Source organism: Sciurus vulgaris (genome assembly GCF_902686455.1).
Source record: "Sciurus vulgaris genome assembly, chromosome: 1".
NCBI classification, from domain to species: Eukaryota; Metazoa; Chordata; class Mammalia; order Rodentia; family Sciuridae; genus Sciurus; species Sciurus vulgaris.
Window position 1 is genome coordinate 55,584,632 of NC_136461.1, and position 15,294 is coordinate 55,599,925.

The window sequence follows — 15,294 nt, forward strand, 5'->3', positions numbered from 1 at the left end:
ATATCTCTTTAGGTCCATGGTTCATAACCACATTTATCTCATATCCAATGGTCAGTCTATCACAAACTAAGTGTTCTCTTCTGAATGTGCTTTTTCACATTTGGAACATGGGCAAGTTGAAATTTTTCCAAATATTGAAGTTATTGTTCCTTTTCTGCTTAGTAATTCCACCTGCAAATCATCTCTCCCTTATGGGTCAAGAGAATCAACCAGTCTTTCAACAATTTTGCTTAGAAATTTCTCCAGCTAAATACAAATTTCATTGTCCACAAGTTCTACATTCCATAAAATACTAGAACACACTCACAGTTCAACCAAGTTCTCTGCCATTGTGTGTAACAAGCACTACCTTCCCTCCAGTTTCCAGTAATATTTTCCTGATTTCCACTGAGACCTCATCAGAATGTACTGGGAAATGATAGCTTTCCTTTTTGGTCCCTCAATGAATGAATCCTTAACATGATTTAAAAGCAATGTTTTGAATTAATTGCTATATAATTGATTTGCTAAGTTAATTATATACAAATCCTGTCCTCTAAGGATCTTTTTTTTTTAAATTTTTTTTAGTTGTCACTGAACCTTTATTTATTTATATGCAGTGCTTCACACCTGCTAGGCAAGCACTGTACCACTGAGGCACAACTCCAGCGCTCTCAAAGGATCTTGACCTTCATATCTAGTTTATATAGTGCTTTTTCATGTTTTTAAAAAAAAGTTTTATTATCTGGATTAATTTTCTTTCTTTAGTTGAGGTATAACTCTATTATACTCCTGGTAACTAGAAGCAGAGAGAGACTCATAGGATAGATTAAGTGGGTATATAAATAGTTTCCTTTAGGTTTGACAGGGACCTCAATAAGTGTGTTCTGTAATTCACTAAGGAATGAGCCATGATTACTTTACTCAGTTTTCAAGGAGGTTCTATATATATTTATCATTCTACTTCTAAGCTTTTTCCCTAGAAGTAGATGTCAAGAACTGTTAAGGTCCAAGATTTGACTCTACTTACAAATGGCTAACAAATTAAGCTGTTATAGTTTCATCGATGCTGGCAGAAGATATGAGTCTCCAATCAGATAAAAGGATTATTTATTACTCAGCAACAGGATTATACAGATTATTAGCTTCTATATCAGTTGTCCATGTCCCAATTCCATAGGATAACAGGAGGAAGACTGGGTGTCACCTGGTGGGTTGGTTATTACAGAAATAGAATCCCAAGCTTAGAAAACCCAAATCTTTAAAAATGTACAGTGAACATGCCTGCTTTTGTCCCAGAGGATGGCATTATCTCTACCTTCCAAGACTGTTAAGCAAATATTCTCCCAAAGTAATACATAACAAAAGTCAGTGCCTCTTCTCACGGATGGACAGAAGCTCAGGAGACTCATGGAGAATTGTCTGCCTACTGAAGCAGGAAGAAAGAATGATAGAGAAAAAAGGCTGTGGGTATAAATTGTGTTCCTAGTACTGGATTCTCATAGAATGTGAGGACTAGAACTCAAAATTATGAATTTTGTGGGTTAATTCTCCAGCATAAGATCATAAGTATGTTCTTTGTGAATTTTACTGGTTTTGTGCTTTTTGCATTTTAAAAATCTACATCTTGTACAACCATAGAAATGGAATGATGTACCCCATTTGTGTACAATGAATCAAAATACAGTCTGTAAAAAAATAAAAAAAGTAATTTTAAAAAAGATTTAAAAAATCCATTCTGCTTCCTTCTTGCTCTGCTTTTTAATTTTTTTGCTCTTATATTTAGAAAAATATCTATAAAATTATATCTTAACTGAATTAAGAGGAATATAGATATGAGTTGTGTAGACTGGAATTATAGGAAGACTGCTGCATGTCACTGTATGGGCGGATCACCGAAATGGTATGGCATGCTGTTATGGTTTAAATGTGATGCTCCCAAAAGCCGATATGTGAGACAATGCAAGGTTTGGTGGAGAAATGATTGGGTTATAGCCTTAACCCAATCAGTGAATTAATCCCTGGGATTAACTGAGTGATAACTGGAGGCAGGGGAGTGTGGCTGGAGGAAGTGGTTCACTGGGGATGTGAATATGGGTATATATTTTGTATCTGGAGAATGGAATCTCTCTCTCTCTCTCTCTCTCTCTCTCTTTCTCTTTCTCTCTCTCTCTCTCTCTTTTTCTGCTTCCAGATCATCTTGTGAGCTCCTTTGCTTTGCTTTGCCACACTCTTCCACCATGATGTCCAGCCCTGAGGAATGGAGCCAGTTGCTTATGGACTGAGATCTCTGAAACCATGAACCCCTAAGTAAACCTTTCCTACTCTACAGTTGTTCTGGTTAGGTCTTTCAGTCCCAACAATGAAATAACTGACTAAAACACATGCCAAGGGAAGAAACATAAGAGAAAGGTACAGCTCAGCCGGAAGCATCATGGTGGGTGCTTTCAGAGGAGCACCTTGCCAAATTGAACTCTTATGGATGGATTATTTCCCTGATAATTCTTTATAATTTTCTGTGTTTTTGTAGAACAACCACTTTGAGTTGGGAGCCCAGAGGTTTCATTTTGGCATCATGGGATAATTTTAGAAATTTTCTGTAATAAAGATACCAAGTTTGAGATCTTTATTTTATTCATGTTTAATTTGAACAAAATACTTCTCCAAGTAATTTTCTCTCAGAAAGAATACATAGGTAGATTATAAAGCTTTTCACATCCAAAAAAGTCTCTTTAGTTCACATATAATTTCAAAATTGAAAGTGATTTAGTTCTTTTTTTTTTTTCTCTTCTCACATTTGGTTCGCTGTTTTCTAGCCTGATAGAGGAAAATGAAACATATAAAACTGATTTTATTTCCTTTCCTTTGTAATCAACCTGTTTTTTTCTGCCATTGGAATTAAGTGATTTTTACCTTAAGTCTAGCACTTGGTGACCCTTTTGATCTGAAAATTCAAGTCTGTCTTGAAAAGAAGAGCATTTTTTTCTATTATATTTTGGATCATTTCCTAACCATCTATTTTCCTCTCTTCTGATTTAAATATTAAGTATATACACATTTACATATTGAGTACATGGAAACTATGATACATGTCTCTTTTCAATATGATTGTTAAAGTACTTTTTGCAAGATTCTGCCTTGATTTGATCTTCTAAATTATCCATCTACTTTTCATCTGTATTCTATTTTTCATTTCTCCATTCAGTTTGTGACAAAAGTTTATTTTTTAATCCTTTTTTTCTCTGATTATTTGTCCATAAGATATATAAGCTTTCTTCTATTCTTTCCATTAAATTTGCTTCTTTAGGAGTCAACTGTGTAATGTATAAAGCCGCCCACCTCTCCCGTTACAGGAATTTCCGGCCTCCCAACCACTTGTCAATCTGCGCTTTGCCCACCTCTTACTACAGGAATTTCCAGCTTATGCTGTCGCCATTTTCCTGCTTCCCACATTACAACCTAACATGCTATTGGTTCATTAGTCAGCTGCAAGAATTCTCCTCCGCTATTGGTTCCTTCCAGCCTGCAAGATTCCAATATCTGGGAGAAGCCACACGCCATCTTTCTCTTTTGCCCCTTCTTTTCGCCCTGAGCCCACGTGTTAATTGTCCGCATAAATAAAGTCTCTTCCATGAGACCTCATGTCTGCGGAGCATTTTTTTCTGGGAGCTATTGGAGAGCCACAACTGAGCCAAGCGAGCCGGGCAGTTCAGTGGGATCGCACAGCAGCGGCTGCCTCACATCTCGGGAGCAAGCAGCGGTGGCTACAATCACTGCCGTGGTTCCCAACCTGAGCTGCATTTTTTCCCTTAAAAACTGTTCTGAATGTTTGACTCCATCTCCCTCCTTCAAATGAGTCTCCTTTAATGACTTGTGATCTCTCTTTGTCCACTCTTTCCCATGAGTGTGGGTTCCTCTTGCACCTCTGAAGCTCAAGTTATTTGGGACTCTAATTGGGCAATAAGAAATAAGAACCTCATGGAGTGAATCACTGGCCCATAGGTTGTCATCTAGGATCTCTTGATTGAGGGAATGAGAAATGAAGATGTCTCTAGCAATGGTTCTCAAGCCACTAGCTGTATATTAGAATTGCCCAGAGTGCTTGAAAAATTTTCTACACCCACACTCTAACGGTTCATGATCTCAAGGGTTGGGGGATGCGGTACGTTTTTTAAAAGCTCTCAAGTGATTCGAATGAGCAGCTACTATGAGAAGCCCTGCTCTAGAATCTCCAGTTTCTCCACTGTATGTGCTAATGGGAATCCTTTCCAGCTCAGAGAATGTGTTCAGTGGCTAACGAAATTCTCCCCAAAGAGAGCTGGAGGAGGTAAAGCCCGTCATTTCCCAAAATCCTTGAGGAGCCTTAAGGGAAACTATGCCCGTGTAACTGAGGAACTGTGTTGGTCTTAGCAACACAGATTTAGGCATAAGTCTCTCACATAAATGCTCCAACTTTCCCACCCTTCCTGTTCCCACCCTATTCCAATTAACTATTAAGTCACATTTTATCAAAAATGTTAGAAAAGGTTGCTTAAATAAACATGGCTTAAGTGTATCTTTTTACTATCTTATTTTTAAAGATTAGTACGTGTGGTTGTATGTTGCAAAAACACAAGCTTATATTTTTATTGTGTTGTTTTATTTTTTAATGCCTACCATGTGTAGGCACCAAATTTAAAATTTTTCACATATATTAACCCATTTGATTCCCATGGAATCCCTATGAAATATATGTTATTACTATCTCCCACTATAAAATGAGGAATCTGAGGTGCAGAGAAGTTATATAACTTGCCCTGGTTCACAAAACTAATAGGAAGCAAAGCTAGGATACACACCTAGTGACTGGTCTGTAAACTTCACATCTTAATCTTTATACCAGGCTAATATCACCCAGATTACATGATGTATATTTAACTAAAAGAACAATTTGGCCCATTAAATGTCACTAATGGGATGGGGATATAGAGCAGTAGTAGACTGCCTGCCTAGCATGTGTGAGGCCCTTGGTTGGATTCCCAGCAGCACAAGGAGGAAACAAAACAAAACAAAACAAAACAAAACAAAACAACCCCAACATAGACTGCTACCATATTCTGTATTTATATTGAATTATTTTTTCCATACATGAGTTTATCCTTTTGTTAAAAAAAGAATCCACCAGGCATGGTAGCTTATACCTATAATCCCAGCTGCTGGGAGGCTGAGGCAGGAGGATAATGAGTTCAAAGCCAGCCTCAGCAAAAGCAAGGCACTAAGAAATTCAGTGAGACCCTGTCTCTCAATAAAATACAAAAGAAGACTGGGGATGTGGCTCAGTCGTCGAGTGCCCCAGAGTTCAATTCCTGGTTACCCTCCCCCTACCAAAAAAAAAAAGAAGAAAAGAATCCATACAATGCAAGCATATATACTGCGTATGTATGCACACATGTGATTTGTGTCCCTTTCCACATTCCCTGCTGCCATTCTGTGCATTTTTCTTTGAATTATTAAAATTATTACATCTTCATGGGGACATTCTATAAATGATTTTGGAGTAACGTTATTGACTTATCTATATAAAACAAAATAGTATTGGAAGAAGTTTGTGATAAAGCTAAAGTATGTAAACCACTGATATTTACTTGTGCTCTAAATGAACTGCTTTCTCTTAACTTACAGACTCACAATGGGGATATGTTCTGATATCCTGGTAAATCACAAGCAAAAAAAAAAAAAAAAATCTGAATGAGCTGCATTTTGTGCCACTATAAAAATGCTTAAGAGCAAAATAATAGGTAGAAGATACAATTTTCCAAATCTTGTTTTATGTTAGATTGGGAGTTGTTGGTCCAACTCTCTTCCAGACACCTCTACCTGAATTCCCCATAGGTATCTAAAACTTAACAGATCCAAAATAAATTCCACCTTTTCTCACCTTAATCCTCCTACCCACCCTGATCTGCTTCTGTCCACGTTTCCCACAAAGAACAAAGCACTATGATGCATGCACCTACGCACCAAGCCCAGAGATTGAGGTCAGCCCATTGAACCAGATGGTGATAAAGAACATGGGCTCTGAAATCAGACTACTAGGATTTAAATCCTGCCATTTGTTAGCTGTGTGACCTTAGAAAAATTATTTAACCTAACACATGGATTTTTCATCTGTAAAATTGTACTTCCCACACTGAATTGTGACATAAAATAAATGAGATAAGAACAGTGTCCACATGACCACCAACATCCAATTGACCTGGTTTGAGTCTACTTCTTGGTACTTCCGTTCAGGCTCTCTAGGTTTATGAGGCTTGGAAAAATTAACAGCATTACACATGTGCGTAATGCCAGTGAAAGACCAAATATGGCACCATTAGGCTAGCCATTGTTCAGTATGCAAAGAAACTGCCTTCCTTAGTTTTTTAGGCAGACTTCTTATAATATATTAATTAAAGTTTGAAATAAATCTTGACATTAATTTGGAGCAATGTCACTATTTAAAAACTCAGAATTGTGTCTGGGGAGGTAGCTCAATAGTAAGAGTGCTTGCCTAGCATGTGAGAAGCACTGGGTTCCATTCCCAGCACTGTGAAAAATAAAAATTATTTTAAAAAATAATATGAAATTACCATCTATGCTAGTGAAATATTGTAAAAACATTTTATAAGCTGGGAATATCCAAATACTAATCTAGTATATTTTAATTCAATCATTATTAAAAATAGACCATAGGACAAGGTTTTCATTTAATACACATTGTATAACTTAATACAAATATAAAGCAATGCTTCAAACCTTCAAACTGAAAGTATGAAGTAGTTATGATAGTTACTTTTTTGATTTTCTAGTGTCACGTGACTTATCCTCCATGATCTTTGATACAGTCTTAAGTGCAGTTTTAGCACTACCCTCTTCAAATTCCGAATGATAATCAAATGTTAAGGGTATAGTCTTTCCTTTTCTTTCATACTGAAGCTTGTTTTTCTGTAACAAAACCAAAGTGACAAAAATAATTATTTTTCCTAGAGGGAAAATCCTGTTTAGAAAGGACAAAAATTAATCTCACTTCACACACATACATACACACACAGAATGCATGTGGCAGGCAATAATGAGAGAATATTACAGATCGAAAACCGGAGCTTTGTGCACCAACTTTTATGCTTTTCACTGTGACCTGAGCAGTTCTTTTCCCAACTATGAAATAAGGGTACTGGGCTAGATGACCACTTAGGTTTCCTTCTAACTCAAACATTCAGAATTCAAAGAAAGACCTGATATATTTGGCAAAGACAATGTTGATAGACTTATTGGAAGCATAGCACACATCTCTCTCCAAAATGCTCTTCCTCCTGTAGCAACATGTGGCAAATCACACAACCATCCAATTGTATGAGCCAGAATTCAAGAAAGCAATTAAAAAGGACTTTGTGCCCACTCCTGGTGCACACTTGTAATCCCAGAAACTCAGGAGGCTGAGGCAGGAGCACCGCAAGTTCAAATCAGCTTCAGCAACTTAGGGAGGCACTAAGCAACTTAAGAGGCCCTGTCTCAAAATAAAAAAAAAAAAAAAAAAAAAGAAAAGAAAAAGAAAAGGGCTGGGGATGTGGCTCAGTGGAAAAGCACCTCTGGATTCAATCCCCAGTACTAGAAAGAAAAAAGAAATCATTAACATTTATGCAGATGAACTGAAGAGGAAAGGAAAAAGAATTTAACTAAAGAGGGAGTTAAGTAGCTGAAAGTTATTTCTAAAAATTCTCTTAGGGTACAGCACAGAGGAATAAAGGTAAAAATTTTGAAAGGAAAGCTCAAGAAATGCTAGCACTTGCTGGGGATCCCAGTTACTCTGGGGGCTGAGACAGGAAAATTGCAAGCTTAAGACCAAACTGAGCAACTTAGTGAGGCCCTACCTCAAAATTTAAAAGGGCTAGAGATGTAGCTGAGTGGTAGGGCATCCCTGGTTCCATCCCAGTGCTGAGAGAGAGAGAGAGAGAGAGAAAGAAGGAGGAGGAGGAGGAGGAAGAATAAGAAGAAGAAGGGAGGGAAGGAAGGAAAAAAGGAAGTCAAAAGATAGAAGAACTTTCTGCATCTGCCCTGAAGGATTAAGTACTATGGGAATTAAACTCCTACTGTAAACAAACCAGAAAATCAGGCAGAATATATTCAGTAGGAACGGATCCTTGAAAAGAAGGGAAACAAATGAAGTGAATGCTGCAATAGTCCAGCTTACTTCCTGGAGCAATTTCTTTTTTTTACAGGTCTCACACAAGGAACTTTTTATTTTGTGCAGACGATTCACGTCTGCACAGGGGAAAGGGAAGAAAGAAAAGAGCCCTGGAGCAATTTCTGGACTGAGTGCAAAGGAAGGGCAACCCAGTGGGTCTGGAGGAATTCAAACCAAACCTTGTGGCTTTGCTCTTGCTAAGTTTAGGTGAAAGACTGTGCCAGTGGTCACACTTTTGGGCATTAACTCCAGAGAAATGAAAACTTAACTTTATACAAAAACCTGGATATGAATGTCCATATCAGCTTTATTTTATTTTTAGCAGTTTTATTTTTTGTAGCAAAATCCTGACAAGAACCCAAATGCCCTTCGATGGATGCATGATTGAAAGTCTGTACCTCCATATAATGGAATACTACTCAGCAATAAAATTTGCATGTCATTTATGATAATAAAGCTATGGATTCTTGCAAAACTCTGGATGAACCTCAAGGTCTATTGTGCTTAGTGAAAAAGTCACTCTCAAAATATGATTCTATTGGTATAACATTTTTTCAAAATGACAAAAATTGGGGAGATGGAAATAAATCAGTGATTGCTTTCCACAGAGAAAGATGGCAAAGGAAGTGGGAGCGTGGATAAAAGAAGTAGCATGAGGGTGTTGTGTACAGTGACAGAAAAGGGCTGGATTTTGATTGTGGTGGTTACAAACATCTGTAAATGGCATAATATTGCATGAAACTAACGGACACAATCATAGGCATACACACACCCACAAATTCCTGCTGGTCAAAAAAATGAATAAAATGCAGGTGAAAGCTGAATAAGCTCTAGTCCTGTTGACAGTAATACACAGGGGTCAACTTCTTGGTTTAGTATTGTGCCCCAACTGTATAAGATCTCATCATTGTAGGTAAGTTGGGTAAAAGGTACATGGGATTGCCTGTACAGTTTTTGCAATTTCCTGAGTCCACAGTTTTTTTGAAGTTTAAAAAAAAATAAAAATCAATTACCAGAGTGATTTATGCATTATCTCATTTTTTTGTGTTAAAAAAAGAGATAAAATCTACCTTTATGTATGAATGTGTCTGTGTGTATTCATATTATAAGTATAAAAAATTTACATGTAAAGATAAATGTCTTTATGTTTATCTTTATAAGAGCACACAAAAAAGATATGGATGAATAAATTCTAATTGTCAAAATTTATCTGCCTCTGATGAGTGAGTGGATTACAGGGAAGAGGTCAAAGACTATTAATTAACTTCTCTTTATGTAATTTTCTTTATGTTTGCTTTTCTTTTTACATCTCCAAACACTGTTTAACTTGTTCCCAAAGGTATGTTTTGTATTTACAATTTTAAAATAAGGAAAGTTTTAAAAGATGATCATACAGTATATAATTTTAAAAGAATTTCCTAATTTGGTAACTATCCCAAACGCTTTCTTCCTTTTAACATGCCCAAACTAAACAACTCTGTGTATGTTTAACACATTGGTAAAAGTTGTAGGAGTAGTCACATTTAATATTAGGCAGTACAGGATTTTTAAGCAGGTGTGATATATACCATAACCTGCTGGAGCAGCTGTGTGGAGGTTTTCTTGTGCAATTAATCAATTCTTTTTATTATCCACTTAGATGATTCTTTCACCTAATATAATTATTTGCTTTTTACAAATTATATCTTCAGATTAATATAGCATTAACTAAAAAAATTATTATTATTTGAAGTGTTAATTTTTTAATGATTAAATTGAATTTAATTTTCACTTTACAAACCTTGGCTCTTCTCTTCATGAGTATCTTTGCTTGCTTATCCAGGAGTTCTAACTTCCGTAAGACTCTTTCTGCCATTATCTGTCAGTAAATTCCTACTTAAAAAGGAGAAAAAGAAAAACAAATCTCTGAATCAATTCAAATTTAGACATGTAACTGATTAGACATAGGAGCAGACTCATCTTTACCTTACTATTTTAGATAAATGATAGAATTGAATAGATTGTGGAATAAATCATGGAATTATAAATGTATCCAAATTTTTTCAGAAGGTCACATGATCAGAACTCCCACATATGTGTGGGTCCCAGGAATTTCTATATTTAAGATAAAGTTGAGTTGGAGAAACTTTAAGATTACCATGTGAGAACCAGACATGACTCATGCTTGAAGCAAGGACATGTGGCTTGATTTATATCTATTTTCTTTAGCCGTGATATAATTTCAATAAAAGTAAAAGCAATGCTTCACATTTATATAATTCATTGCATTTAAGTTAAATTGGTCTACTATCCAGGACTGTTAATATAACACTTAACAGGCAATTAGTTACACAGAAGGCACAGCAACTAAGCTGGTTAGTCCCACTGCCACAATAATTCACATTTCTGGTTAATTAACATTGCTGAAAATCTTGGGTCAAGCAGTTTATAATAGGCTTGGTGAGTTATTTAAACATGAATACCTTGTCTAATTTATTTCCATTTTCAGATGAGAAAACTGAAGTCCACAAAGTATTTTCTTGGTGTAAGAAAAATATCTTGGGGTACAGTGGAGGCAAGAATCCAGAAATAGTAGCTTCAAATTCCCTTTATTTATTTTTAAAATTTAGCAGATAACTATTCATTTCATAAACCTTTTCTCAGTGAGTTAAATAGGCTCCAGTGGCATTTAAGTGTAAAAATTATATGGTTCACAGAAAGTATTGAACTCATCAAAGTTTTTAGTGTAGACACTTACCTTCTTCCTAGCTCAAAAAAACTATGCTATTTCTCCCATATTGTATGTTATCTGTCAATATCGCATGGAGACAATTATGCATGAAAGACAAAGATTCAAACCCACATAATTTTGTATTTGATTTCTTTCAGTTCTTTTCAACACTCTTTCCTTTACCAGATATTGCACTACATAGAAATTCATAGTTTCTGATAGTGCCTTTCTCATTCCCAATCCAGCATGCTCTCTTTCACATTGCTACATCCAGTTACTTCATCTCCATCTCATGATGTAGTTTCATGTGTATCTGTTTTTTGTTGCTATAACAAAATATCTGAGGCTGAGTACTTTATAAAGAAAAGAGGTGTATTTGGCTTACAGTTTTGGAGACTGGAAGTCCAAGATCAAGCAGCCTCATTTGTTTGGCCTCATGGCAGATGACATTGCAATGGTGGAAGTGCAAGGAAGAGTCAACGTAAATGGTAAGATACGAAGCCAGAAAGCAGGGAGGGCTAGTTTTGCTCTTTTATATCAACCTTCTCATGAGAAATAACCAGAGTCCCTGAAGAACTATACTAATTCCCTCTGAGGGCAGGTCCTCCAATGATCTGGTTACTTCCCACTAGGCACCACCTCTTAAAGTTTCCATCACCTCACACATCACTACGCTGGGGACCAAACTTCCAACACCCTTAGTGCTATAGTTGGGATACCCTGAAACCATACCCAAACTATAGCACCAAAGTGACAAAGAATTTATGCAGACAACATCCTGGGTTCTGGGTAGATAGCTGGCCTTATTATGACCTACATAAACCTAGATGCAGGTTGGAAAGGGTAGATCCAGGATAAAGGCGTTAGCAGCACCTGTGAATTCCTAGGACTCCAAGTGTCCTAGAGGAAAGCAGGGGCAGATTTTAGAGGAGAGTAATAGATTAGTTAAACACTATGTATTTTTCTTTTTTAGGCCCAGGAACCAATCCTTTTGTGCCCTACAGAATTTTAGTTTCTGTGTTTCCCCATGCATGAATTCAAGAAGGTGAGAAGATTCCTTTATTCCTCAGCACAATTATTTTCATTGGAATCAAAGATTTCTACCTCTCAGTAAGAGACAGAAAGGTCAATAAGCAGAAAGACCAGCAAACTGAAGCAAATGACCTTCCCAGTTTAGGGAAGGTATAAATTACATGAGGAACAACTGAAGCACACTGCTCACTTGTGGTGAGGAACAGAAGCAGGTCATTTTAGAGAAAGATGTCCTTGACCTCCTTAGAGTCCTACTGTTTTCAACATCATCACTTTTAAAATGTACTCTGTCATCCGATTTTATGTATATGGGATACTGTGATATGGAAAAATGTTTATGGTTTTGTTTTAAAACTATTTTGCTGTAAATTATTTGGCTAGGATATGAATTCTGGAAAATCATTGCAACGTGTGACAAAATTTGTTCCCTTTCCGACCTTCAGCTTTCCACTTTCCTTCCCCTGGATTACTGCACCCCCTAATTTGCTTGCCCCTAAACTTCCTCTTCATCCTTCAAATGTTGTTCCTTCAAAATGCCAATGGAGCTGTCTTAAACAGGATCAGGTCCAACTCCAGTCTGCAAATCTTGGCTTATTCCCTGTTGCTTACAGAGCGATTCCCCAAATCAGAAGACGTATAAGACCACTCAAGAAAAGTCAACCCCGGATCTGGCTCAATCCCCCTTTCCAATTATCTCCCATCACAGCCTTTTGTCTTCTGCCATATTCTACCACACTCCCTGCCCCTTTTCCCATCATGTGCTGAACTCATGCTTTTCCTTCCACTCAGAATGTTCTCTCTTCCTGACTTCCAGTCTCAAGCCTACTTTTTCAAATTCTCTTAAGAACTCTGCTTGGCATCCTCTCATTCCTTGTCTTGTGACAGTCTGTTCCTTGCGAGCTCCCGCTGCACTCTGTCCCCTATTGCCACACATAGCCTACACTGTTTCATGTTAAAGAGATTCACACTTCGATGCATCTCTTCTTCACTGTGTTGAGGCTCATTTAAAGCAAGAATTGGTTTACCCATCTCTAAACCTCAGCACCAGGAAGAGCACTCTACAACTATGTAGATCTGAAAAATGACAATTTCATTCAGAGATGTCCCTGAATATAACCTTTTAGGGGTAAACATTCCAGTTTATCTGTAATGAGTGATGAGGCTTCATGATTTACTAGAGAATGAAATATGAAGCAGAGTGAATTATTACAAAATGTGGCTCTTGCCAAATCTAAACTCGGTAAAACTGTTTCAAGGAAACTCAGATTTATGTTCTTAATTACTGGGTCAGCAATGACCATTTCTTGGAGAAAAAAAAATATAATGAAATACAGAAATTGCCAATTAGGACCCAATAAATTCCAAAAATTACTCTCATGGTAAATCAAAGGTCTGTCTAATCAGATTTATTTCAGCATCAACATATTAGCACAACAGAAGATGAGTCATTACTAAAATAATACAGCTTTAAAATTTTACTTTTGGGCTGGGGAGATAGCTCAGTTGGTAAAGTGCTTGCCTTGCAAGCATAGAGCCCTGGGTTCGATCCCCAGCACTGAAAAAAAAAAAAAAAAAAAAAAAAAAAAAACCCAAAATAAAATTTTACTTTTAAGGATATTATTTTAACAAGTGTGTACCTTAGGGACTGAAAAGAAAAACAAAACCCAGTGTTGTCAATGGGAAGGCTTCCTCAGCAAGTTCTGAACATTTCCTCTAAACAGGGTAATTCAGGGAAACCAAAAAATTTCTAAATTCACAAATTGAAGAACAAAAGTAAGCAGTTATCTATAAAATGGAGACAACTTAAAATTTAATTCCATTGTATGGCTTTATCAGTTCAAACATTTATTCCTTGAGGACAAGGCCCCTGTCTTGTGTTTTTATCTGATACAGATCCCTAAACACTGTCCTGAGACCACAGTAAGCTCTCACTTCATTTCCTAAACGATTTTTACTCCATAATGAAAAAAGTGGCTGAATTCCTCCACTTCACAGTCCAAGTGCAGATACAAGGGGATCTTCTTTTCTTTTAAATCTAAAATATTGATAAATTGTTCATGTTACAGGCTGAATTATGCCCCCAGTCAGCTCATATGTAGAAGCTCCAACTTCCAGTTCCTCAGAATGTGATTGTATTTGGAAAGTCCACCTTGAAAGAGATCAAGCCAAAATAACTCCTGAAGGGTGAGCCCTGGTCCCTATGACTGGTGTCATGGAAGAAGAGATCAGGATGTGACAACCGACAAAGACCTTGTGGAGACACAGAGAAGGCGGCCACCTAGGTACAAGCCAGGGAGAGGGGCCTGGGAAGAAGTAGCCCTGCCCACACCTTGCTGTCCTGTTTTCAGCCTCCAGAATTGTGAATATACAAATTTCTGTTGTTTACCTCTGGGTCTCGAATAGGGAAAACTAATTTAAAATTTTGTTGTTAAAAGATTTAACTATAAAAATGTTCCAAGTGCTCAGAGCCATAGCACACAGTTTTCTTGTCTCCTTTTTGTTATAGGTGGGCGAAAGCTTACTCTTCATTTTTAATCTTTTCTAAAAATTGTCACCAATTTGAGGTTGGAAGAGAAGTTTCTAAGGAAAAAATAATCAAAGAATTTTAAAAGTTTGGTATACATGCTTTGGTAATATTGTGAGCAACCAATCAGATAAGGATTCAAAGAATTAATTGGTCAACTCAAAATCGCACCATAATTACCAACTACAAGAGTGATAATTATGGCTCCTGCCAAGTTCTTCCTGTCTCTCACAGGTTGGAAATGCATCAACCATGCGCTCTTGAGTGCAACTCCCACCTCTTGCCCCATCCGCAGTTCACCTTCGCTTTCCACCCGGTTCACAAGTCCAAACACTTTATGCGGCAATGTTTCAAAGGGAAGCCAAAATCCCTGGACAAAATTGAGGCAGCTCCTTAATGTTAAGAACCTGCCCCGCCTCCCTCTGCCCCAGGCTGAGCCCAGGCACCCCGTCCGCGCTCCCCCCAGATCCTCCTGCCGAGGAGGGGACCGAATGAGCCTCTCCTACCTCCCTACAAATGTTGATTTCCAGCTTTTCCAAAGCCCGTGTCTCCCCAAACCAACCGCGACCACTTTCGCTGGTGGCTCCGAACTCGCCGCCCTGCTGATCCGAAAGCAACGCGTCCTGTGTCCATAGAAACAGTTTCCCCAGCTCCCCTCTCAGAGTCTTGAGACGCTTGCCCACATTTGTCACTAAAGGTCAAAGTGACTCACCAAATACGTATGGGTATAAAACCGATTATGCTGAAGGAGTGGAAGGAAGAGAGGTCAAAGAAGAGAGAAGAGTAAGGGAAACGAACTGAGGGACGGTTTAATGTTGCTTGTCACTATTGTCACTCTATTGTCCT

The 15,294-nt window shown here is 37.5% G+C and overlaps 1 protein-coding gene across 7 annotated transcripts in view; it reads right to left on the minus strand.

Annotated features, from left to right (window-relative positions):
• LOC306641462 (uncharacterized protein C1orf141) overlaps positions 1–15,074 on the minus strand; it is a 47,203-nt gene extending 32,129 nt beyond the window's left edge. For 2 of the 7 annotated variants that reach the window (XM_079106551.1, XM_079106545.1), the window contains exons 1-3: positions 14,955–15,063; positions 9,963–10,054; positions 6,791–6,942 (exon numbers count right to left, since the gene is read on the minus strand). In XM_079106551.1, coding sequence (XP_078962677.1) covers positions 6,791–6,942; positions 9,963–10,037 — 227 coding nt within the window. In that variant the 5' untranslated portion in view covers positions 10,038–10,054; positions 14,955–15,063. Of the gene's footprint in view, positions 1–6,790; positions 6,943–9,962; positions 10,058–10,644; positions 11,671–11,694; positions 12,253–14,954 lie in introns of those variants that run through there. The other 5 variants (XM_079106548.1, XM_079106547.1, XM_079106550.1 and 2 more) reach the window with 5 other exon arrangements.
• Positions 15,075–15,294: the final 220 nt, after the last annotated feature.